The sequence below is a fragment of the Macaca fascicularis genome, chromosome 15 (assembly GCF_037993035.2).
Source record: "Macaca fascicularis isolate 582-1 chromosome 15, T2T-MFA8v1.1".
Taxonomy (NCBI): Eukaryota; Metazoa; Chordata; class Mammalia; order Primates; family Cercopithecidae; genus Macaca; species Macaca fascicularis.
Window position 1 is genome coordinate 93,533,243 of NC_088389.1, and position 26,105 is coordinate 93,559,347.

The 26,105-nt window shown below is 42.1% G+C and overlaps 2 protein-coding genes across 9 annotated transcripts in view; one reads left to right on the forward strand and one right to left on the reverse strand.

The window, feature by feature from the left end:
- Positions 1–12,059, reverse strand: part of PDCD1LG2 (programmed cell death 1 ligand 2) — a 60,220-nt gene extending 48,161 nt beyond the window's left edge. For all 4 annotated transcript variants that reach the window (XM_045373225.3, XM_045373224.3, XM_005581782.5 and 1 more), the window contains exons 1-2: positions 11,784–12,059; positions 17–85 (exon numbers count right to left, since the gene is read on the reverse strand). In XM_045373225.3, the coding sequence (XP_045229160.2) occupies positions 17–71 (55 nt within the window). In that variant the 5' untranslated portion in view covers positions 72–85; positions 11,784–12,059. The remainder of the gene's footprint in view (positions 1–16; positions 86–11,783) is intronic.
- PLGRKT (plasminogen receptor with a C-terminal lysine) overlaps positions 1–26,105 on the forward strand; it is a 258,998-nt gene that overhangs the window by 101,274 nt on the left and 131,619 nt on the right. The gene's annotated exons all lie outside the window — the stretch shown is intronic.

The window sequence follows — 26,105 nt, forward strand, 5'->3', positions numbered from 1 at the left end:
CTTTGTCCTTTCTTACCTGCTGTCTGGTGAAGCTGCAGTTCCAGGCTCAACATTAGCAGGAGGAAGATCATGTTCTGTATTTGATCTGAAATAGACAATTGAAAGTCTCAGGGCCTTATGAAACTTTGCTGGGTCTTTGGTGCTTTGTTCACTTTTGAAAACAAGGAAACAAATTGTTTGGGGAAGGTGACAGACCGTGGTAGAGTGGAGCTGAGAGGAGAAGTTATAGGTTGATTTCCTGGAGAAGAGAAGATATAAATTAAGAGTAAGTAAGACACTCTTTATAAATCCAAATGAGAAGTTCTTCTTTCTTTTTTAATGGCCTTTTCTGAGTATGAACCGGTCCTTGTGAACCACACATATTGGCAGTTACCTGCACGTCTCATGAAGTTTTCCATAGCTTTTTTCAATAGCTGGCCCTTGAACCCCAAATTTGTTTGTCAAATGAATAATTGGACACCATCTTCTTTACCTGGACTGGATGTCTGGGAGTCTGACAGTTGAAAATAAGGCTCCATAGAACAGAGCTACATTCTCAAGAAATACTTGCTAGTTAACTAAGCAAAGTAGTCAAGTGCTTTTGAGTGCTGGAATTGAGTTTGCCCATCACTTGAACTACCTCTTACTAAGAGGTTTAGACAGGGAGAGTAGGGAACTGGCTCTGATGAGGGTGGGGGCTGCAGATGCCCCACCTTCGTCCTGCTCTTCCTCCCATGCTTTCTCCTTTGCTCTGAAGCTTTCTTTATCCATGGACTTCTTATGGTTGAGGAAAGGGACAGAGCACACAGCTAATCTGATAATGGTTTTGAGACCAAGGAGGCTTTCCACCTTTTATCAGCCATGGAATCATTTCTTCAAGGGAAATCTGTTGGAGCCATACATCTAAATCAGGTAACGGCAGAGCTGCTCTGAGTGTGATGAAAAGCAGTGGAGGGTGTGGATCAGGAGAATGATAGAACCTCATTTACATCATTAAAAGACAACTCAGCTTTGGTGCAGGCAATAGACTATTGCTGGGAGGGAGAGGTTGCTGGCAAGATTCCAAGCAGTGAGATCAGTTAGGAATGTGTTTGCAGAAATGCTGATAACTTAGAGTAGCGGGGCTAGTGGAGGTGAGAAGTGGTCTGTTGGTGAGTTTATATATTTTTTCTTTGTTTTAAAATTTTATTTTAAAAATTTCAACAGCTTTATTAAAGTATAACTGATATGAAAGAGGGTTATATATGTATATGTGTGTATATATATTTAAAACACAGACTTTTTTAAAATGCACGACTCAGTGGTTTTTAGTATGTTCACAGAGTTGTGCAACGAACACTATTATCCAATTTTGGAACATTTTCATTACCCTAAAAAGGAACCCCTTACCCATTAGCAGAAACTTCCTGTTTCCCCTTCCCTTTCCGTGTGGCCTTTGGCAACCACTAATCTAGTTTCTGTCTCTATCAGTTGCTTATTCTGGATATTTCATAAAAACAGAATCATACAATATGTGGACTTTTGTGGCTGGCTTTTTTTCACTGAGCATAATGTTGTCAAGGCTCATCTGTGTTGTAGCACATATCAGTACTGCATTCCTTTTTGTGACTAAATAATATTCCATTGTATGATATACCACATTTTACTTACCCATTCATCAGTTGATGGTCATTTGGATTGTTTCTGCTTGTTGGCTATTATTAATAATGTTGCTGTGAAAACTTGTATATAGTCTTTTCCTATGTATACTTTTAATTATTTTGGGTACATATGTAGGAGTAGAATTGCTGAATTAAATGGTAACTCTATATTTAACTTTTTGAAGAATTGCCAAACTATTTGTCAAATATATGATTTGGAAATATTTTCTCCCATTCTGCACATTGTCTTTTCAGTTTCTTGATAGAATCCTGTGAAGCATAAATGTTTTAATTTTTATTTTATTTAATTTTAAAACACAAATTGATTTTAAGTAAAAAAAATCCAATTTATCTACTTTTTTCTTTTATTGTTGTGCTTTAGGTGTCACATCTAAGAAACCATGGCCTAGTCAAGGTCACAAGATTTACATCTGTATTTTCTGCTAAGATAAATATAAATGGAGCAATTGTACAACTGGATGTCCACATGCAAAAGAACAAATTTGGAGCCTTACCTCATACCATAAACAAAAGTTAAACAAAATGGATCAAAAACCTAAATATAAGAACTTTAGTTCCAAATTTGTTCTATTGATCATGGGCATGCAGTTGTGCCTGTACAGTTTGTTGATGAAATTATTCTTTCCTTATTGAACTGTATTGGCACCCTTGCAAAACATTAATTGATCATATATATAAGGATGTAGTTCTGGACTCTTGATTCTATTTTATTGAACTATATGTCTATCCTATGTCAGTACCACACAGTCTTGATTACTGTAGTTTTGTAGTAAGTTTTGAAATTGGAAAGTGTGAGTCCTCCAACTTTGTTAGTCTTTTTCAAGATTTTTTTTTAGGGGGCTATTCTGGCTTCCTTATATTTTCAAATGAATTTTAGGGTCAACTTGCTCATTTCTGCAGACAAAGGAAGCTGGAATTTTGGTAGGGATTGCATTGAATCCATAGATCAATTTTGGGGAATACAGCCAGCTAAATAATATTTAGTCTTCCAATTCATGAATACAGTATGTCTTTCCTTTATTTAGGCTTTCTATAGTTTGAAAAAAGACCTGAGGGAACTGCTGACAGGCTGGATATATAGTTTGAGAAAAATAGAGAAATTAGGAAAATTCCTAAGTTTGGGGCTTGAGTCACTAGGGCAATGGAGATGCTATTTATTAAAATGAAGAAGCCTGAGGGAGAAGCAAATTATGGAAGGGGAAAAAGAGTTGTTTGGTGTAGATTTGGTTTGAAATGCTTATTAGATATCCAAGTGGAGGTGTTTAGTAGGCAGTTGGGGTAGAGATGTAAATTTAGGAGTCATCAATGCGGAAGTGTTGAAGATTTAAAGTCATGGATATCTGCATTACATCACATATGGAAAGATAGGAAAGGGAGTGCCCAAGGACTGAGACATGGGATATTTCAACATTTATAGATCTTTGTGAGGAGAGGTTACCAGCAGAGAAGACTGAGAGGAAGGATACAAAGACAAATGGCAGTGTGTATTATCCATGCATTTTATTTTCTGTATCCTGATGCTTTGACACTTGGGGCCTTGCTGACCCTGAAGGGACTGCCCCTCCCAGGGTTAGCCAATTCTAACCTCTAAGAGAGGGTAAACCACTTGCTCATGAGCACACCTTTCAAATGCAAACCAACCCATTCCAGAGCCCATACCAACAACTGCCTCATTTATTGGAGGCTTTCACATTCCCAACACTATGCACCTGCCCTAATCACCTCAGGGCCAAGTACCAAAAGACTAGGGAGAGCCCCTATGCCCCAGAGCCTGCTGAAATTATTCATATTAGCTAATCCTAACTCCACTCACCCAGCCTCACACATTTCTTCCTGTTGAAACCACAATAAAGATCTTGCCCACCCCCTACCCCACTCCCAGCTGACCCTGGTGCTTCCCCATGTGGCCCCTTGTGGCGTGGTGTGCTCCCTTCTCTTGGGATCTGTGAGTTCAACATACTTTTTTCAATGGCAGTCATTTCCTGATATGTTGACCTCACCATACCTAAATAATAATAAAACCTATATTTTAAAACACAGGGCTACAAAGGAGTGATCAGTAGAGCCAAATACTCTTGAGAGTTGCATTTAGCAGTATGGAGGTCATGGATGATCCTGACAAGCACAGTATCGGCGAGTTTTGTACAGATGAAAGCTTGAATAGGTTCAAAAGAGAATGGGTAAAGATGTGGTGACAAATATAGGCAACTCTCTCAAGAAGAGTGCTATAGAAAGGAGAAGAGAAATGAGTCAGTAGCTAGAGGGAAATGTAAGGTCCTCAGTGAGCTGTATTCTTGTTTTTATTTTAGAAAGGGAGATCTTAGTGCTTTCCACAGGGAAATGCTCATGTCATCCCTTAGCTTGACCTGAAGATACCTTTCCTTATCAAAATGCAAATATATCCAAGAAAGGTATCATCTTAAGCTGCACGAACAGGCCTGGCACTTGCCAGCATTCTTATTTTTAAATCATGAAAGGACAGCAGGTAACAGGTCTAGCAACAGAAAAGACTCCTGGATCACCCGCCACTGGCTTTAACTTCCCGTTCTTCCTTGCCCTTCCACAGGGACTTTCCTGGCACACTGTCTCCTTGAGCAAACTGAGGAACAGACACTGTTATAAAGATACTTTCCAACAAGTAGCTTCCTTTCCTACTAATCCTCCTCTAGGGAAAATATGGTTTATGAAATGGGTAAGAGCTCAGGCTCTAAAAATCAGACACATCTGGGTTTAATCCTGGTTTTACAAATTGTAAGCCTCTAACACCTTGGACAAATTTTGAAAAGTCTTTGTGCTTTGTTTTCCTATTACGCTAATAGTAACAACACCCACCTTAAGCTAGAATCTTGGGGGTCATCTTAGACCTCTGCATTTCTCATCTCACAAATATGGTCCATCCCTTACTCCTGCTAATTCTCCCTCCTGGATACTTTTTGCATGATGGCTCTCCTTTCTTCCACCCCACTGCCATCACCTTAATTCAGCTTCTTATCATTTCTTCTCATACCATAGCAGAGCCTTCTTACTGCTATTTTTACCTTCTAGTCTTGCCTTCCTCTGCTCCATCCTCCACTTATTGAGGTGAAGGACAAGAACCTTGGAGTCATCTTGAGTCCTTTCTTTTCTCATTCTACGTCTGATTCATTAACAAACCCTATTGGCCCTTCCTTCAAATATATCCAGAATCTGACCATTTCTCACCAGCTCCACTGCTTCCATATCAGTCAGAGTCATTGTCATCTCTCATGGTGATTTCTGCAGTAGTCTGACAACTGGATTCTGATTCCAATTTTGCCTTCCTGCAGTTGATTCTGCAGCCAGAGTGGTTTTTAAAAAATAAAAGTCAAACCATATCTGCTTAAAACCTTCTAATGGCTCAACATTTCACTCAGTGTAAAACCCAGTTTTTTCAATAGCCAAGACAAGAGGGCCCTCTGTCTTGGACCCCATGCTTTAGAGGACCCCACTGTGCCCATCTTTCTTCCTGAGGGTAGGGTGTTTGCAAGGCTGAGAGGTGTTATCTGGAGCCTTTGACCTACCAACCACCATCCATTGCAGTCTGTCCTTGAAACACTGGAATTCCCAGTCTGAATGGCCTTAAGCCTGCTTCCAGACCTGTGTGGCTTCTTCCACAGATCCAATCCCTAAGGGAGGACCTTGCTGCCAGTGTACATGTGCCTCTACCTGGACACTTTCATTGTTCTTTCTCCTGAGACTGTCTTACGTAAAATTGCAAGAGCACTCCAACCCTACCCCAGCATTCCCAACAATCCTCAGTTATCTTTTATTCCCCAAATCTGTCATTACCATCTAATATACCATATAGGCCTCTCTCTGTTGCCCAGGCTGGAGTCAGTGGCACAATCATAGCTCACAGTGATGGCAGCACCTGCCCATTTAGAGTAGCTGCAGCAGGGGAGGTGTGGCCAGGGGAGCCAAGAACAGGTGGGAGTCCCACCCCCTACTGAGTTGGCAGGGTGGGAGCCCCATGCTCCCAGGTACCACTGCAGCTGCCCAGCTGTGGCTTTGGACCCAGGCATCTGTATTCTCAGGGGCCCAGGAAGTCCCCTGCTCCCACGAGCTTGAAGGTGGCTGCTCCCGCTCCCTGGCCTCTCCCCAATCCTGGCGACTGCTACTGGGTGAAGCAAAGTTGTAGACAAGCCTAGGTGCTGTCACAACCTCGCCAGGCATGTGGGTGCTCAGGGTGGTGCTAACACACTAGCCCCCTGCTGCCTCGACCTCTTCCGGATGTTGAGTGCTGACAAGCACAGGAGGGAGGCTGAGCAGGGGCTGAGGGTGGCTCAGGGCAGGCCTGCAGGCACCCCTTGGCACGAACAGCCTGGGTGTCATGGACAGTATGTTGATGGCAAGAGGCAGACAGGTTCCTTGGCAGAAAGGGGTTAGGTCCCTGGTGAAACCCAACCTTCAAGCCAGGGATGGCCCAAAGCCTGGGGGCCAGGTTGCCAATTGTGGGTGGAGTCTACAGCCTGTGGTAAGAACTTACAGTGCTTTGTCTGGGCCCTTCCATGGCTGCCCATGGGCCAATCAGCACACGCTTTCTCCCTTCTGAGCCTGTAAAAACCCTGGACTCGGCCGGGCGCGGTGGTTCATGCCTATAATCCCAGCACTTTGGGAAGCCAAGGCCAGCGAATCACGAAGTCAGGAGTTTGAGACTAGCCCTGGCCAACATGGCGAAACCCTGTCTCTACTAAAAATACAAAAAATTTAGCTGGGTGTGGTGGCGGGCACCTGTAATCCCAGCTACTTGGGAGGCTGAGGCAGGATAATCGCTTGAATCCAGGAGGCAGTGGTTGCAGTGAGCTGAGATCGCGCCACTGTACTCCAGCCCTGGTGAGAGTGAGACTCCATCTCAAAAAAGCAAAACAAACAAACAAACAAAAAAACCTGGACTCAGCCAGACTTGAACAGACATTGGGACTACCAGTTGTGGGAAGGAGCTGCTTACTTCAGGTCTCCTCTCTCTTTCTCTCTCTCTCTCCCCCCACCCCCCCCCCCCCGCCCCCGTCTGATGGAGTCTTGCTATCTCACCCAGGCTGGAGTGCAGTGGTGTCATCTCAGCTAACTGCAACCTCGCCTCCCGGGTTCAAGTGATTCTCCTGCCTCAGTCTCCTGAGTAACTGGGACAACAGGCATGCACAACTGTGCCTGGCTAATTTTTCATATTTTTAGTACAGACGGGGTTTCACCGTCTTGGCCAAGCTGGTCTCAAACTCCTGACCTTGTGATCTACCCGCCTCGGCCTCTCAAAGTGCTGGGATTACAGGTGTGAGCCACCTTGCCCGGCTTGGGTCTCCTCAACTCTCTGGGATGACCTGCCTGTGGTAAGGAGCTATCCATTGTGGGTCTCCTCTCTGCTGAGAGCTGAACACTCGTTGGGACCACCTGCCACTTTGGGTCTCCTGAAAGCTCCTGTTCTGTCACTCATTGAAGCCCCTCTCTGCCTTGATCACCCTCCAGTTGTCCGCATACCTCATTTTTTCTGGACAAGGGACAAGAACTCAGGACCTGCCGAATGGTGGACTGAAAGAGCTGTAACACCAACACTTCTTTAGCTGAATGAGCATTGTGCTGACTTTTCTCCAGGAAACAAAATGAACATGTTCAAACAACCATGTGACCTCTTTAGTCTCCCCTTTTAAAATTCGCTTGTGTTTTGTAAATACATTTCTTGATGTCTATTCCTATGTGGCTGTCCATTTTCATCTTAATAGTATTGGGTGGAGTTAGAAACTAGAAATCAACAAGTTCTCAAATATCTGGGTCTCTTGACCAAACCACAGGTAGTGAACAGAAATGCTTATGGGAACGTGGATAAGGTATGTAAAAAATACTTTGCAAGTGGTAAACATTCTTCACATTCATTGTCGTTATCACTTATAAGGGTGGTAATCTTTGGTCTAAAAATCCCATGAATTCCTATATAACCACTCCTCTCACTAACTTCAATAAGATCTCACCTGGTAAAAATCTACCCATTTTTTAAGACTCACTCAGGGCCACTTCCTTCAAAAATCCTCCCCTGAGATTCCCAAGCAAATGTCTGCAGAACTATTGTGCCTTTCAGGATATTTCTTGTCTGCTTTGTATTTATCAGTTCATACTCAATTTTGATCTTATTTTGTCTTTTTTTTTTTTTTTCTTTAGAGACTAGGTCTCACTCATTGCCCAGCCTGGAGTGTAGTGGCTATTTACAGGTGTGATCATAGAGCACTGCAGCCTCAAATTCCTGGCCTCAAGCAAACTCTGGCTTCAAGTGATCCTCCTGCCCCAGCCTCCCAAGTAGCTGGGACTATAGTTGTGGGCTACCTTGCCCAGCTTATTCTGCTTATTTCTACATAAAAGTATCAATTTACTCAATTGCATTAGGAAGTTGTATCTTTCCAGAGAAATCAAGGAAACATCTGTAAATTCTGGGGATAAGTTCGTAAACAGAAAAATGAAATTTTTTTCAAGCAAAATTTGCAAGAGGATCAAAAATGATAGTAGGTTCTAGCAGTTTCACTTCTTGGTTGCTATAGGCCTAGTTTCTTGCCATTTCTACTGTTTGTGGAGATCTATTCCAAATTGATAGATGAAATACAAATAATTGTAGTGCTGAAGCTTTAATGATCTCTTTCTTTTATTCAAAACATTTACTTGGTATTTACTATGTGCCAAGCTCTAGTATACAAAGGTGAATAAGACACAGCCAGTGCTTTTATGGAATTCTCTGGTCTGTGCAATAAGTGAGGCATAGACATTCTATGAAAATATCTCAAGAATCCTAGCAAATCATTCCTTTGTGTAATAATAACCAGCCTAAAGGATCATGTTTGTAAAATACTTCATTATTTGCTAAATACTGACAGTCTTATCCCATTTGCCTCTTCCCTCTCCCAGTGTCTAGTAGAGCCCTGGTTATCCATAAAGACCTAGATAAATACATACCCAATTGATCTGAAATACCTGAACTAACCACTGTTTTGAAGCCAAGTGTCTAAGACAGTAATTGTAATTAGCAATGTCTGAACATAATCTGAATTTGAATGCCTTTGGGCAAGTTATGCAGAGTTTGCCCCAGGTCCTACCATTCTCCATTGTATTAGACCTAGATGGATTCACTTATTTTTGTTGCCTGCCAAACCTAATGGGTATTTGAGTTTTGGGGGGATCTTAGAGCCAGTACTCTGCTTTCATAGGTATATGAGTAATTATTTGATCTCTAAACCATTTGTGGCATGGATAGACTACCAGTAGCCTTAAGATGCTATTCTACTGAATTTAATGGAGCACTTAAGTTCAAATTAAATCTCAATTTTTTAAGCAATAAACAACGAGTTCCCACTTTTTATAAGCCTTTATATTAGAAAGTTGTGAGAATTCATAGAAGAATCCATCATTGGAGAATTCCTAGAGGGTTTCCTCTAAAAAAGGGCCCTTGCCCTTAAAGACATTGTACAATAATTGGAAGGTTAAAACTCTCATACATGAAAAATAGTAAAACTGATATAAAACAAGTGATAAAATTGCAAAAGCCCTAGAAGTTGACTAGAGGAAGGGAGACTTCCCAGAGGGGTAGGATTTGAACTGGGCCTTTGAAGCACTGGTAGGATTTGGGGTTGAAGCTATTCTAAAGGGCACTGCATAGCTGACTCAGAAGCAGTCTCAGAGGTGCAAATGCACAGGCATGTTGAGGGGACAATGAACAGAGTAATTTGGCTGGACACTTAGGTTGAGAATGTCAAGGGCTTAATGCCAGGTAGAGCTGCCAATGGGTAGATAGTGGCAGTCACTCAAAAAACAGAGTGACAATACCAAAGGAGTATCTGAAAAAGATTAAATATAATTTTTTTTTCAGTATAGAATTGAGGGTGGATGGAATTGGCAGACAGCCACTCAATTAGGGAGTCACTGTATTCGTCTAGATGTTTGGTAACAGGGCCCTAACTTCAGGTCAGAAAAAGGAAGCAAGGAAGAGAAAGAAGAAATATATAAGACAATTGACAAAACAATTCACTACTGATCAGCCATGCAAAAGAGACAAAGAGAAAAGCAACAAGATTGACTGTGGTTTTAAGGCCAGATCAGCAAGACAATATTGGAGCCATGGGGGAGCAAGGGGTGGCAGGGAGAAATAGAAGATCAGGAGCTGATTTTAGAGGGAAGACAGTAAGTTTGGTTTTAGTCTGGGCAAGGCATAAGTGTTCCAAAAAATTATAGGTCCAGAGTTTGGGACAAAATTTAGGGCTAAAGATAAGGAAGTTATTTCTAATATGGAAATGTTAGTTGATATTGAGGAATGAACGAACCATCTGATGGGGAGAATATAAAAAGAAAGAAAGATTATAAAGAAAAGATCTGAACTCAGGAATGTCCCAAAATTTGGAGAGTGTGAACAGAGGACCAGTGAAGAAGGCAGAGACAAGGTGGTCAGAAGAGTATCAGAAGCTCCCCCAGAGCAGTACTTCTGAGGCAACGCAGGAAAATCCCTCAAAGCAGGGGCAGTTCATCATAGGGAGCTGTGAAGACTAAGAACTGGAAGTCAGCCCACAGGTGTGTTAGAAACAGCTGGAAGGCATCAGAGGTACTGGGGCTAGATAACCTTTCAGATGCCTTTGTCTATCCTGGACTTCTGTGGATTGATTTGAAGGTTATCAAGCCCAGCTACAGTGGAGCAGGGTGTGGCATGAGAAGGTGATACTGCAGTTGCCCCTTTGCAGAGTAACCCAAGTATGCAACAATTAAGACATATGACACATTTGGACATTAGTATGTGGAATTAAAATGACACACAACAATCTATTGGTTGCTGTCCAATGTATTGTAAAGCAAATATACTCTGAAGCATGACCCATAATACTATCTCTACCATCTCCTTTTTCAAATCAGCCTCAAACTTCCCCCTGTCCATTACACAAACATTTCATTTCTAGTGATTCTCCTGACATTTCATCACATAAATCCATTTGACAATTCGGCAAGCACCCAATAAGCACTTATGTGTATTGCCAGGCACTGCACTAGCAACTTGGGACTCAGAGAACCTTAAAGGTGTGCTTCTTGCCTGTGAGGAGCTCCAGTTCAATGGAAAAGCTCACAAACAGGAGAAATCTGGGGAGAAGACACCCTGAAGCAGCAGACAACAAAGAGCCTGCTGATGGGGAGAGCTCAAGTAATGAAGGCACATAGATCAGGTTCCAGTGGCAAGAGCAGCAGGAGCAGGATTGTTCATCCACTCATAGAATCTTAGGCCTGGAAAGGAGCTTGGAGGACATCCAGGCCAACTCCGTATTTGACTCTGATACAACTGTCTCATTACTGCTCACACTGAATATTTTTACTCTGCATTTTGTCAGTTTAGGTCTCTCACTCCCTGCCCCTCAGAGCCGTAGTATTTTAGGGTTAAAAGTCCTGATTAGTCGGTAATGTCAGTCAAGCTTAGCCTCTCCACCTCCATCTCCTCCACATGAACCCATTGTCATTGTTCTTCTACTCAGTGCACCCAGGTGCTGAGCAATCAGTAGCAATTATTGCAGTTCTCTTTAATTTTTCTACCTTTTCTCTGATCATTTTATATGGAAAAAATAAGCCTTTCCATAGTCCCCAAATCATGCTTTTGTTCAGTAATGATTACCTCTACAAGTTATTAAGATAATAGTTTTGGGTTTTTTGTTTTTGTTCCCCCGCCCCCACCCCCGCACCAACAGCTGACTCTTAGGCATAGCTTGTAAACAAAGACCAGCCTGGAGTGATCACTGTCTGCTAAATGGATAATCACAAACAGATGTCAGTCATAGGAAAACAGATTTTTAAGTTCTTCACCATTAAGCCTCTGAAAACTCTAAGCTGAGAGACAATCTTAAGAATAGTTAAATTATTTTACAGTGCACATATTTGATGCAGAAAATATCTCACCTTATAAAAGTGAGCAACAAGAATAATATGCATAGGGACAAGTGAGAGAAATCTGGGGGCAGGAGGACATTAGCTTATTTGTGCCCCTCAGCACAATTTCTGAGGCAGAATGTCTCTTGCCTCAAATGGTGTGGAGAGAAAGTAGGCCACCCTTTCCCCACCCTGGCAGCCTCATCATGGTCCACAACATAAACAGTATGAGAGTATCTCAACCCACTCGTTACTCACATGAGGACTTGTCGCAGCTCCACAGGTAAAGATGCAAAAGAAAACAACAAAAAACAGTTGCTGTTCGTGTTAGATTTCCCGATAGTAGCCACCAAAATGAACAGCCAAAAGGAAAAACAAAACCATCAACATGCAGTAGCTCCTAACCCAGGATTCTTTCTAGCTGGACATATGAGGATGGGTGACAAAAAAGCACTCAGAATTTGGCGTTAAGATATATTCACTGAGAGAAGAAAAATTGTTCATTCAGTTTAAAGTTTGCGATAACATGAGAGTGAGTCAAACCAGAACTAGTTCTGAGGAACTGACGAAAGCCTGGCTTATTTGGAAAGTTTTGGTTTTGCTTTTAGCAGTTTGTCTTGAATGGGATTGCATTTCTGATTTGGCTCTCGGCTTAGCTATGGTTGGTGTTTAGGAATACTAGTGATTTTTGTATGTTCATGTGGGATCCTGAAACTTTGCTGAAGTTTATCAGCTGAAGGAGCTTTTGGGCTGAGACTATGGGATTTTCTAGATATAAAATTATGTCATCTGCAAACATGGGTAGTTTGACTTCCTCTCTTCCCTCTTGGATGCCTTTTCTTTCTTTCTCTTGCCTGATTGCTCTGGCCAGGACTTCCAATAGTATGTTGAATAGGAGTGGTGAGAGAGGGCAGCCTTGTCTTGTACCGGTTTTTAAGGGGCATGCTTCCAGCTTTTGCCCCTTCAGTGAGATGTTGGCCATGGGTTCATCATAGATGGCTCTTACTATTTTCAGGTATGTTCCTTCAATACATAGTTTGTTGGGAGTTTTGTTTTTTTTTTTTTTTTTTTTTTAACATCCCTTGAGAGTTTTTAGCACCCTTTATTTCCCTCTCTTTCCACTTTTCTTAAATGTGCTCCAGCTTCTCCAGTGTCCCTGGAGCACATTTAGGAATAGGGGAAAGGGACGGAATGAAGAATATCAGCATGTCTTAGTGCTGTGCCAGGAAATTTACTCATTTCCTAGGGCTTCTGTAACACATGACCTCAAGTCCTTGGCACTCCCTGACTTATAGTTGCATCACTCCAATCTCTGCCTCCATATTCAAATAACTTTCTTTTCTGTGCGTATCTCTATATTCCTCTCCTCTTATGAGGATACCATCTGTTGGATTAGTGCCCACCCTAATGCAGTATGACCTCATTTAGACTACATCTGCATAGACCCTATTTCCACATAAAGTCACATTCTGAGGTCCTCAGTAGACACGAATTTGGGGGGAATTTTATTCAACCAACCTCACTTCATTTCATAGTGCCTCATTTCATTCTCAGTGCAATGTGTGGTTTAGAGTTAGACCCGTTTTACACATGAGAAAACAGGACCAAGATCAAGCAAAGTTGCCTTAGTTGCATGGCTGAATTTGAACTCTGACCTTGGTGGCCCCACTATACCCTGAGGCTTGTGACTGGTGAGATTAAAACCACATCGCAAGAAAAGGCCAACTTGAATATAGGCCTGAATGATCAATCCTTCTCCTGCTGCCTTCTGCCCTTTTCCTTGTGCTTGTAGGGGTAGGATCAGCAGAGATGTGGGGCTGAACACTCAGACAGAGGATTTTTTCTTTTCTTTTCTTTTCTTTTTATTATTATTATACTTTAAGTTCTAGGGTACATGTGCATAACGTGCAGGTTTGTTACATATGTATACTTGTGCCATGTTGGTGTGCTGCACCCATCAACTCATCAGCACCCATCAACTCGCCATTTACATCAGGTATCACTCCCAATGCAATCCCTTCCCCCTCCTCCCCCATGATAGGCCCCGGTGTGTGATGTTCCCCTTCCCAAGTCCAAGTGATCTCATTGTTCAGTTCCCACCTATGAGTGAAAACATGCAGTGTTTGCTTTTCTGTTCTTGTGATAGTTTGCTGAAAATGATGGTTTCCAGCTGCATCCATGTCCCTACAAAGGACACAAACTCATCCTTTTTTATGGCTGCATAGTATTCCATGGTGTATATGTGCCACATTTTCTTAATCTAGTCTGTCACTGATGGACATTTGGGTTGATTCCAAGTCTTTGCTATTGTGAATAGTGCCGCAATAAACATACGTGTGCATGTGTCTTTATAGCAGCATGACTTATAATCCTTTGGCTATATACCCAGTAATGGGATGGCTGGGTCATATGGTACTTCTAGTTCTAGATCCTTGAGGAATCGCCATACTGTTTTCCATAATGGTTGAACCAGTTTACAATCCCACCAACTGTGTAAAAGTGTTCCTATTTCTCCACATCCTCTCCAGCACCTGTTGTTCCCTGAGTTTTTAATGATTGCCATTCTACCTGGTGTGAGATGGTATCTCATTGTGGTTTTGATTTGCATTTCTCTGATGGCCAGTGATGATGAGCATTTTTTCATGTGTCTGTTGGCTGTATGAATGTCTTCTTTTGAGAAATGTCTGTTCATATCCTTTGCCCACTTTTTGATGGGGTTGTTTGTTTTTTTCTTGTAAATTTGTTTGAGTTCTTTGTAGGTTCTGGATATTAGCCCTTTGTCAGATGAGTCGATTGCAAAAATGTTCTCCCATTCAGTAGGTTGTCTGTTCACTCTGATGGTAGTTTCTTTTGCTGTGCAGAAGCTCTTTAGTTTAATTAGATCCCATTTGTCAATTTTGGCTTTTGTTGCCGTTGCTTTTGGTGTTTTAGACATGAAGTCCTTGCCCATGCCTATGTCCTGAATGGTATTACGTAAGTTTTCTTCTAGGGTTTTTATGGTATTAGGTCTAACATTTAAGTCTCTAATCCATCTTGAATTAATTTTTGTATAAGGAGTAAGGAAAGGATCCAGTTTCAGCTTTCTACTTATGGCTAGCCAGTTTTCCCAGCACCATTTATTGAATAGGGAATCCTTTCCCCATTTCTTGTTTTTCTCAGGTTTGTCAAAGATCAGATGGCTGTAGATGTGTGGTATTATTTCTGTGGACTCTGTTCTGTTCCATTGGTCTATATCTCTGTTTTGGTACCAGTACCATGCTCTTTTGGTTACTGTAGCCTTGTAGTGTAGTTTGAAGTCAGGTAGCATGATGCCTCCAGCTTTGTTCTTTTGACTTAGGATTGTCTTGGCAATGCGGGCTCTTTTTTGGTTCCATATGAACTTTAAAGCAGTTTTTTCCCATTCTGTGAAGAAAGTCATTTGTAGCTTGATGGGGATGGCACTGAATCTATAAATTACCTTGGGCAGTATGGCCATTTTCACGATATTGATTCTTCCTATCCATGAGCATGGTATGTCCTTTCCATTTGTGTCCTCTTTTATTTCACTGAGCAGTGGTTTGTAGTTCTCCTTGAAGAGGTCCTTTACATCCCTTGTAAGTTGGATTCCTAGGTATTTGATTCTCTTTGAAGCAATTGTGAAAGGAAGTTCATTCATGATTTGGCTCTCTGTCTGTTACTGGTGTATAAGAATGCTTGTGATTTTTGCACATTAATTTTGTATCCTGAGACTTTGCTGAAGTTTCTTATCAGCTTAAGGAGATTTTAGGCTGAGACAGTGGGGTTTTCTAAATATACAATCATGTCATCTGCAAACAGGGACAATTTGACTTCTTCTTTTCCTAACTGAATACCCTTTATTTCTTTCTCTTGCCTGATTGCCTTAGCCAGAACTTCCAACACTATGTTGAATCAGAGTGGTGAGAGAGGGCATCCCCAGACAGAGGATTTTTTAAGAAAACATCTCTCCTTGCCTGGGCTTAGAGCCTTCCTTGCCTCCTTGTTTCTTCTGCAAAAGCAAGGCTCTCCTTTCTTCCTCCTTGTCCTGCATCCTCTTTTCGCTCCATCCCTTGAACAAGAAGTACTTTAAGAAGTACTACGAAGCTGTGTAGTACCTACAAATGGGAGTGGCTGCCTAGACCACAAGAGTTGGGACTGTGACTGTGGGACCCATGCTTCCTCTGGGGACCTGCTTCTACACCTATGGCTCCAGGCTTGTGGTTTCCTTAGGAGTTGCCATTCTCTTACCTCACCCTCTGTTTCTGGCCACAGTGACTGACTGAGGAATGGACATATGTCCTTTGTGTGGCTTTGAGTTTTAGTATCTGTGGAAACCACACCTCACCTACCAGAGTTCCTGTCCTTCTTTAGGAGTGAGGTGCACTCACCACAATTTCCTTTCCACTGTCTTAGGTAGCCTTTCTCCAGACTTGGCCTGCCTCTCCTCTTCACACTTTCCTTTGGGCACTTCAGCTCTGTTTCTCTACAGTTTAGGACATCCTGAAGCAAAGGAAGGCCCAGGTATTTTCACAACAAGGCCAAATAAAACTCAAGCTAGTATCTCAGCACATTAGCCTGCCTCATAAATCTGTATATCTAGAGAAAATAATGGAGGGGCAGAAACCAAAGTATTAATAAAGGCATTTCTGGGTGGAGGACTTGCAGGTAACTTTTTTAGTTTTTTGTTAAACTTTTATTTTATATAGGTAAACTCGTGTCATGGAGGTTTGTCATACAGATTATTTTGTCACCTAGATACTAAGCCTAGAACCCAGTAATGTTTTTTTCTTCTCTTTTTGCTCATCTCCCTCCTCCCCAGGGCCTCCACCCTCAGATAGGCTCCAGTGTGTGTTGTTCCCCTCTTTGTGTCCATGTGTTCTTATCACTTAGCTCCCACTTATATGTGAAAACATGCAGTATTTTGTTTTCTGTTCCTGTGTTAATTTGCTAAGGATAATGGCTTCCAGCTCCATCCATGTTCCTGCAAAGGACATGCTCTTTTTTATAGCTGTATAGTATTCCATGGTGTATTTGTACCACATTTTCTTTATCTAGTCTGTCATTGATGGGCATTTAGGTAGATTCCATGTCTTTGCTATTGTGAATAGTGCTATGATGAACATGTGTGTGCATGTTTCTTTGTGATAGAATGATTTACATTCCTTTGGGTATATACCCAGTACTGGGATTGCTAGATTGAACGGTAGTTCTGTTTTTAGCTCTTTGAGGAATTGCCACACTGCTTCCACAATGGTTGAACTAATTTACACTCTACCAATAGTGTATAAGCATTCCCTTTTCTCCACAACCTTGTCAGCATGCTATTTATTAACTTTTTTTTTTTTTTTTTGAGATGGAGTCTCACTCTGTCACCCAGGCTGGAGTACAGTGGTGCTATCTCAGCTCACTGCAAGCTCCACTTCCTGAGTTCATGCTATTCTCCTGCCTCCGCCTCCCTAGTAGCTGGGACGATAGGCGCCCGCCACCATGCCTGGCAATTTTTTTTTGTATTTTTAGTAGAGATGGGGTTTCACCATGTTAGCCTGGATGGTCTGGATCTCCTGACCTTGTGATTCACCTGGCCTTGGCCTCCCAAAGTGCTGGGATTACAGGCGTGAGCCACCACGCCCGGCCAACTTATTAACTTTTTAATAATAGCCATTCCGACTGGTGTGAGATGAACTCTCATTGTGATTTTGATTTGCATTTCTTTAATGATCAGTAATATTGAACTTTTTATATGCTTGTTTGCCATGTATATGTCTTCTTTTGAAAAACGCCTGTTCATGTCTTTTGCTCATTTTTTAATTGGGTTGTTTTTTTCTTGTAAATTTGTTTAAGTTCCTTATAGATACTGGATATTAGACCTTTGTCAGATGCATAGTTTGCAAAAATTTTCTCCCATTCTGTAGATTGTGTGTTTACTTTGTTGATAGTTTCTGTTGCTGCATAGAAGCTCTTTAGTTTAATTAGATCCCATTTGTCATTTTTTGCTTTTGCTGCAATTGCTTTTGGTGTCTTTGTCATGATATCTTCACTCACTTCTATGTCCAGAATGGTATTGCCTATGTTGTCTTCCAGGGTTTTTTTTATAGTTTTAGGTTTTACATTTAAGTTGTTAATCCATCTTGAGTTGATTTTTGTATCTGGTATAAGGAAGGAGTCTAGTTTCCATCTTCTGTATATGGCTAGTCAGTTATCCCAGCACCTGTTATTGAGTAGGAAGTCCTTTCTCCATTGCTTGTTTTTGTCAACTTTGTCAAAGATCAGATAGTTGTAGGTGTGCAGCCTTATTTCTGGGTTCTCTATTCTGTTCCATTGGTCTATGTGTCTGTTTTTGTACCAGAACCATGGTGTTTTGGTTACTGTACCCCTGTAGTATAGTCTGGCTTTGTTATTTTTGCTTTGATTGCCTTGGCTATTTGGGCTTTTTGTTGGTTCCATATAAATTTTAAAATATTTTTTTTCTAGTTCAGTGAAGAATACCACTGGCAGTTTGGTAGAAACAGCATTGAATCTATAAATTGCTTTGGGCAGTATGGTCGTTTTAATGATATTGATTCTTCCTATCCATGAGCATGGAATGTTTTCCCATTTGTTTGTATAATCTCTAATTTCTTTGAGCAGTATTTTGTAATTCTCATTGTAGAGCTCTTTCACCTCCCTGTTTAGCTGTGTTCCTAGGTATTTTGTTTTTTTGTGGAAATTGCAAATGGAATTGTGTTCCTGGTTTGGCTCTCAGCTTGGCCGTTGCTGGTATATAGGAATGCTAGTCATTTTTATACATTTATTTTGTATCCTGGAACTTTGCTGAAATTGTTTATCAGCTTAAGGAGCATTTGGGCTGAGACTTGGGGGTTTTCTAGATATAGAATCATGTCATCTGTAAAGAGGGATAGTTTAACTTCCCCTCTTCCTATTTGGATGCCTTTTCTTTCTTTCTCTTGCCTGATTGCTCTGGCCAGGACTTCCAATACTGTGTTGAATAGGAGTGGTGAGAGAGGGCATCTTTGTCTTGTGCTGGTTTTCAAGGGGAATTCTTCCAGCCTTTGCCTATTCAATATGATGTTCGCTGTGAGTTTGTCATAGTTGGCTCTTATTTTGAGGCATGTTCTTTCAATACCTAGTTTGTTGAGCATTTTTAACATAAAGAAATGTTGAATTTTATAAAAAGCCTTTCTAAATCTATTGAGATAATCATGTGGTTTTTGTCTTTAGTCCTGTTTATGTAATTAATCACATTTATTGATTTGGCTATGTTGAACCAACCTTGCCTCCTGGGGTTAAAGCCTACTAGATCATGGTGGATTAGCTTTTCGATGTGCTGCTGGGTTCAGTGTGTTAGTATTTTGTTAAAGATTCTTGCATCAATGTTCATCAAGGATATTGGCCTGAAGTTTTTTGTTGTTGTTGTGTCTCTTCCAGGTTTTGGTATCAGGATTATGCTGGCCTCATAGACCTGGGGAAGAGCCCCTTCTCCTCAATTTTTTTGGAATAATTTATCTAGGAATGGTATCAGCTCTTCTTTGTACATCTGGTAGAATTTGACTGTGAATCCATCAGGTTCTGGGCATTTTTTTTTTTTTTTTTTTTTGGGTGAGGGTTGTTAGACTATTTATTACTGGTTCAATAATGGAGCTAATTATTCATCTGTGCAGGGATTCAATTTCTTCCTAGTTTAGTCTTGGGGGGTGTATGTGTCCAAGCATTTATAAATTTCTTCTAGATTTTCTAGTTTGTGTGCATAGAGGTGTTCATAGTAGTCTCTGATGGTTATTTGTATTTCTATGGGGTCAGTGGTAATATTCCCTTTGTTGTTTCCGATTGTGTTTATTTGGATTTTCTCTTTTCTTTTTTATTGATCTAGCTAGCAGTCTATCTATCTTATTTATTTTTTCAGAAAACCAGCTCCTGGATCCATTAATCTTTTGAATGGTTTTTCATGTCTCAATCTTCTGCATTTCAGCTCTGATTTTGGTTATTTCTCGTCTTCTGCTAGCTTTGGGGTTGGTTTGCTCTTACTTCTCTAGTTCTTTTTGTTGTGATGTTAGGTTGTTAATCTGAGACCTTTCTAACTTTTTGATGTGGGCACCTAGTGCTATAAATTTCCCTTGTAACGCTGCCTTAGCTGTGTCCTGGAGATTCTGGTATGTTGTGTTTTTGTTCTCATTAGTTTAAAAAAACTTACTGATTTCTGCCTTTATTTCATTATTTACCCAAATGTCATGCAGGAGCAGATTGTTTAATTTCCATGTAATTGTATGGTTTTGGGCAAACTTTTTTAGTCTTGATTTCTATTTTTATTTCACTGTGGTTCTACAGAGTGGTTGGTATGATTTAGTCTTTTGCATTTGCTGAGGATTGTTTTATGTCTGAATGTGTGGTTGATTTGGGAGTATGTGCCATGTGGCAGTAAGAAGAATGCATATTCTGTTGTTCTTGGGTGGAGAGTTCTGTAGATGTCTATCAGGTCCATTTGGTCCAGTGTTAAGTTCAGGTCCTGAATTTTTTTTTCAATTTTCTGACTTGATGATCTGTCTAATATTGTCAGTGGGGTGTTGAAGTCTCCCCCTATTGTTGTATGGGAGTCTGAGTGTCTTTGAAGGTCTCTAAGACCTTGCTTTATGAATCTGAGTGCTCCTGTGTTGGGTGCATGTATATTTAGGATAGTTATATCTTCTTGTTGAACTCTTTATCATTATGTAATGCCCTTCTTGGTCTTTTTTGGTCTTTGTTGGTTTAAAGTTTGTTTTGTCTGAAATTAGGATTGCAACCCCTGCTTTTTTCTGTTTTCTATTTTCTTGGTAGGTATTTTTCTATCCCTTTATTTTGAGCCTATGTGTGTTACTGCTTGTGATGTGAATCCGTTGAAGACAGTATGCCATTGGGTCTTGCTTTTTTATCCAGCTTGTCACTCTGTGCCTTTTAACTGGGAGCATTGTTTGTGTGGTTTCTTTATACTGTCACTGGTCTGTATACTTAATTGCATTTTTGTGGAGGCTGGTAACTGTCTTTCTTTATTATATTTAGTGCTTCTTTCAGGAGCTCTTGTGAGACAGGCCTGGTGGTAATGTATTCTCTCAGCATTTAGTTGTCTGAAAAGGATCTTATTTCTTCTTCACTTATGAAGCTTAGTTTGGCTGGATATGAAACTCTTGGTTGGAATTTCTTTTCTTTAATAATGTTGAATATAGGCCTCCAATCTCTTCTGGCTTGTAGGGTTTCTGCCGAGAGGTCTGCTGTTAGTCTGATGGGCTTCCCTTTGTAGATGACCTTTCCTTTCTGTGTAGCTGCCTTTAACATTTTTTTCTTTCATTTGCACCTTGGAGAATTTGATAATTATGTGTCTTGGGGACAGTCTTGTGAAGTGTCTTATGGGGGTTCTCTGCATTTCCTGAATTTGAATGTTGGCCTCTCTAGCTAGGTTGGGAAGTTCTCATGAATGATATGCTGGAATATGTTTTCCAAGTTGCTCCCATTCTCCCCATCTCTTTCGGGGACACCAGTAAGTCATAGATTTGGTCTGTTTACTTAATCTCATTTTTCTTGGAGGTTTTGTTTGTTCCTTTTTATTCTTTTTTCTCTATTCTTGTCTGACTGTCTTCTTGTCTGTCTTATTTCAGAAAGTCAGTCTTCAAGCTCTGAGATTCTTTCCTCAGCTTGTTCTATTCTGCTATTGATACTTGCAATTGCATTACGAAATTCTTTCAGTATATTTTTCAGCTCTGTCAGTTCAGTTACATTCTTTTCTATACTGGCTATTTTGTCTGTCAGCTCCTATATTGTTTTATTGTGATTCTTAGCTTCCTTAAATTGGGTTTCAGTGTTCTGCTGAATCGTGATGATCTTTGTTCCTATCCATATTCTGAATTTTATTTCTGTCATTTCAGCTATCTCAGCTGGTTAAGAACCCTTATTGGAGAACTAGTGTGATCGTTTGGAGGAAAGAAGACCATCTGGCTTTTTAGTTCTTAGAGTTCTTGTCTTGGTTCTTTCTCATCTTTGTAGAATGATGTTCCTTCAATCTTTGATGTTGCTGTTTCCCCCCCCTTTTTATCATATTTAATGACTTCAGGGTTTGATTGTGGTATAAGGTGGATTCACTAGATTGGCTTCATTTCTGGAAGATTTTAGGGGGCCAAGTCTCAGCTCAGACTCCCAAACTGTGTGTTCTAACTCTGGGGCACTGGTATCAGGCCCTGGCTTTGTTCTCTGGCTCCTTGAGGTTAGGAACCTGCTACGTTGGAGGGCCTGAGGTGCTCCTGAACCGCTGATCACAACTCTCTGAGGCATGGTGACAGCCAAAGTGCTTTGTAGGGCTGTGGAAACATGATCCATCCTCAGTCGCATGTGCCAGTCACAGTGGCAGCAGCAGTGCAGTGGGGTGCACAGTTGTTGGCTACAGCAGGGTGCTAGTGGGTGCCGGAGTGTGAGCCTTCATGCAGGTGTTCATAGAAGCAGCAGTGGCAGCATGACTCAGGCGGGTTGGGGGGCCCTCACCAGCAACTGTATACATGTTTGTGCCAGTGTTGGTATTTTAGCATGGGAGCAGGATGCTGGTAGATGCAGGGCTGTGTGTGCCCCCTGTGCACATTCACATGGGTGGCAGTGGCCTGCCACTTTTTTTGTGCCTAGTTTTGTGCCATGGGCCTGCTTTTTTCTGTGCCTAGTTTTGTGCCATAGGCAGTGTTCACACAAGGGCAGGGCGCTGGCTGGGGCAGGGTTGGGGACTGGCTGGGGCGGAGCTGGCAGCTCCATGCCCAACAACACTCTGATGACAATGCCATTGCCATCACAGTGGGCAGTGCTGCAGGGGAAAGAGGGGCAGGGTACACTCACACCAGCAGCAGTTGCACAGCAGGGTGCATGCTCACACATATGCTGATGGGGAAGGGAGGGTGAGGTCTGCCTGTGCGCACGTTACTGGCAAAGTGATGTGAAGGGTGGCCGTAAGCAAGTGTGTGCAGGCAAAGCAACATCAGGGAGGCTGCAGTTAGGGGATGAGCTGGGTGGGCTGGTATGTGTCCATGGGGGCTACTCTGCTGCAGCACTCTGACAGTCTGGCATGGTCTGCCAGCACAGGTGCTATGATGTGGGCTCCCAGGAGGTACCTGGTGGCTGCACTGCAAGCAGGCATGGCCAGGCTGGGACCCTGGGGAAGGCTAGCAGACCAAAAGGTGCTGAAGTCAGACCGGCCCCATCTCATGGGCAACACCACCCTGCAGAATTTAGGACCGACATTTCCCCCAGTGCTAAAGTCTCCTATGGGAGCAAGTTGAGCCTAGGGAGATGGGCATCCCTGGCTGTGCTCTACCACAAACACTCCTGCACCAAACCTACTGGTGCTCTGCCCCTACCACTTCTCTAAGCAGCTCTCCCTGCCAGCTCAAGTGTCCACAGTGGTTGAGGGGCCTTCTCCTGTCATGATTCCAGAGGCCCATGGCAAGAGGGTGTTTCTCCTTGCCTGTTCAACTCATCCCTTCTGCAGGAGTTGTTGGGGTCCAGGAACAAGTCCCAGTGTGCGGTAGCCTCATGCAGGGTTCCCAGCTTCCTCCTGCTTCAGCCCAGCCTCTGTGTCTTCCCTCTGTTCACTCTTGATGCCTTCCCTCTGAAAATCTGGTAAGATCTCTGTGAGAGATGTTTCTCCTGGCTGCATCTAGTTAGCTATCTTGCTTCCTTCCCCTGCAGGTAATTTTAAAGTTTCTTTCTGTGGCTTAATTTTATTTTTTAAATAGTTTGCCATGAGCACAAATTACTTTTGTAAAGACAGAAATAATTTTTTAAAAGCAATAATGGAGAATATAGTTATATTACTGAAAAATAACAGGAAGAAAACATTTAAAGAAATCAAAAAAGGGCTGTATGTGTTTCTAATTTATTTATTTATTTATTTATTTATTTATTTATATTGATTTATTTATTAGAGACAGGGTCTGACTGTGTCACTCAGGCTGGAGTGCAGTGGCATAATCAGGGCTCCCTGCAACTTCAACCTGCCGGGCTCAAGCGATCCTACCACTTCGGCCTCTCAAGTAGATGGAACCACAGGCATGTGCCACCACACCCAGCTAATTTTTGTATTTTTTTGCAGAGATGGTGTTTTGCCATATTGCCCAGGCTGATCTCTGTTGGGTTTTGAAGGGAAGGTGAGGGTTAAAGAAATATGCACACCATGGAAGTCAGGGACGAACCTAATGCCATTGCCTGCCACTGCTTACAGGCTGGGGTTATTTATAGGTATGGGTGGGAGGGGTCTGGGCAGTATGGCTTGCTGCCCTGTAGGATATTGATAAGATGGTCCCATGATGAGGTGGTTCTGGTTCTTGTTCAGGCAGGATGTCATCATGGTGTTCCTTGGACCTTTGCCCAGAAAGATATGATAGGGATATTTCTTTAGTTGGACCTTTGTGGGCCTTGTGGTCAAGTGGTTAGCAGGATGTTTCTCACGGCCCAAAAACCTGTGAAATGTTTCACTTTTACCAAGGTCTGTAAAATAGCAGGGAGCTTACAAAATGGTGCAGTTTGGACTAACATTCTTGTCTTGGGGCACATGTATATATCTCCAAGAAGAATCCTGTTTTTATTTTAGTGAATCCGGCGTTGTTCACAACGCAACCCACAGGCTGCACCTGAGCTCCATAACAGGGCTGCACAAATGCAACATCAAGTCATTCACTGTTGGCAGGGGTCATCCTTCCTAAAGTGGATACCTTGGGTAACCCCTGTCTTAGGGCCCCTAATTTTCTCCCTCATAATACTAAAATTGGCCCGTGTGTGCTCACCTTCATATCCCACTTTATCTCCCAAAGGCCAAACTCCCTTGACCAGGCAGCTATATAGAAACACATTGATACCATTCTTCTCTGCCAAGTTGGGTATCAGCACCTCCAGGAAAACAACTCTGAAGTTGGACACCCACTGCTTCAAGACCCAAAACCTGAGTGCAGTGCCCTCTTTAGCAGGAAGCAGCCAGATAATTATCAATGCCCCTCTTCCTTTTTATACTAAACTAGAAGGCAAAGACCTTCTGGGCAAAGGTCCAAGGAGCACCATGATGACATCCCACCTGAACAAGGACCAGAACTGCCTCATCATGGGACTATCTTATCAATTTCCTGCCAGGCAGCAAGCCATACTGCCCAGACCCCTCCTGCCCATACCTATAAATTGCCCCAGCCTGTAAGCAGCAGCAGGCACTGGCATTAGGCCGGTCCCTGACTTCTCCAGGTTTTATGCTGGATATAAAGCCTGCATTTGTTGTTGAACTTCCCTCGTGTGTGTGTGTGTCTTTCTTTAAGTCTTGCCTTCCCTTCAAAACCTAACAGTCTCGTACTCCTGAGCTCAAGTGATCCATCTACCTCAGCCTCCCAAATTGTTGGGATTACGGGTGTCAGCCACCATGCCTGGCTGGCAATATATTTAATTTAGCTTTGTTCTCTTTTTAATAGAAGATTCCTGAGAGGCATAGCTAAATTGTGTGTATGTGTCTGTGTGTAGAATTAGACACCCCCTTCGACATTGCATTGACACTTGGAAATAGAAAATTAGAATTTTGGTCATAAACTATTAGACTATAATAAGAATATAATAAGTTTAATAATTATCTCACCAGCCAATCTGTGAGGCCCCTTCAATCTTATAGAAGGGAAAGTTAATACAAAGAGAGATTACAGAGCTTAACCAAGATCACCCTGTGAATGTAGGGCACAGTAGGTAAGAAATGCTACAACCATTTCTGTCCTTTCCTCCCAAGATATTTTCCTCCAAATGCAGTGTAATGTAAATGTAGTTCAATGCAATATAATATGATGCAATACAATGTATGTGATGTGATGTGATGTAATGTAATATATTGTAATGTGACATGATGTAAATATTCATGTAAATCACTTAGAACAGTGCTTGTCATACAGCAGGTGCTAAATCTATGTTAATGCTTTCAGGTGCAAAAAAATAAGTCCAGTATTTCCCACTCTTCTTGGTTTTATAAGGGAAAAAACTACATACAGCCTGAGGATGAGAAAGAAATGCACTTGAATTTTGGGGAAACAGGCAAAGAGCAAGAGCTAAGGAAGGGGTGAGAACTGAGGAGGCAGTTTATCTAGAACCTGCTTTAGCAACGTTTCCAAAGTCAGGGAGCAGGGATCTGCTGTGAGTTTATCTGGCATGTGAAGGAAGCAGGTGAAGACCAGCTTAATCTCTTGAAAATGGGGATGGGGGCTGGTCACGGTGTCTGACGCCTGTAATCCCAGCACTTTGGGAGGCCGAGGCGGGCAGATCACCTGAGGTCAGGAGTTCGAGACCAGCCTGGCCAACATGATGAAATCCCGTCCCTACTAAAAAATACAAAACTTAGCCAGACATGGTGGCAGGTGCCTGTAATCCCAGCTACTTGGGAGGCTGAGGCAGGAGAATCGCTTAAACCCAGGAGACGGAGGTTGCAGTGAGCTGAGATCGTGCCACTGCACTCCAGCCTTGGCAGCAGAGCGAGACTCCATCTCAAATAAAAAAGAAAATGGGAACAAGGGTTTCATAGGGTGAGGCAGGCAGGTCATGAGCAGCTAAGGGAAAAGAGGAGGAAGA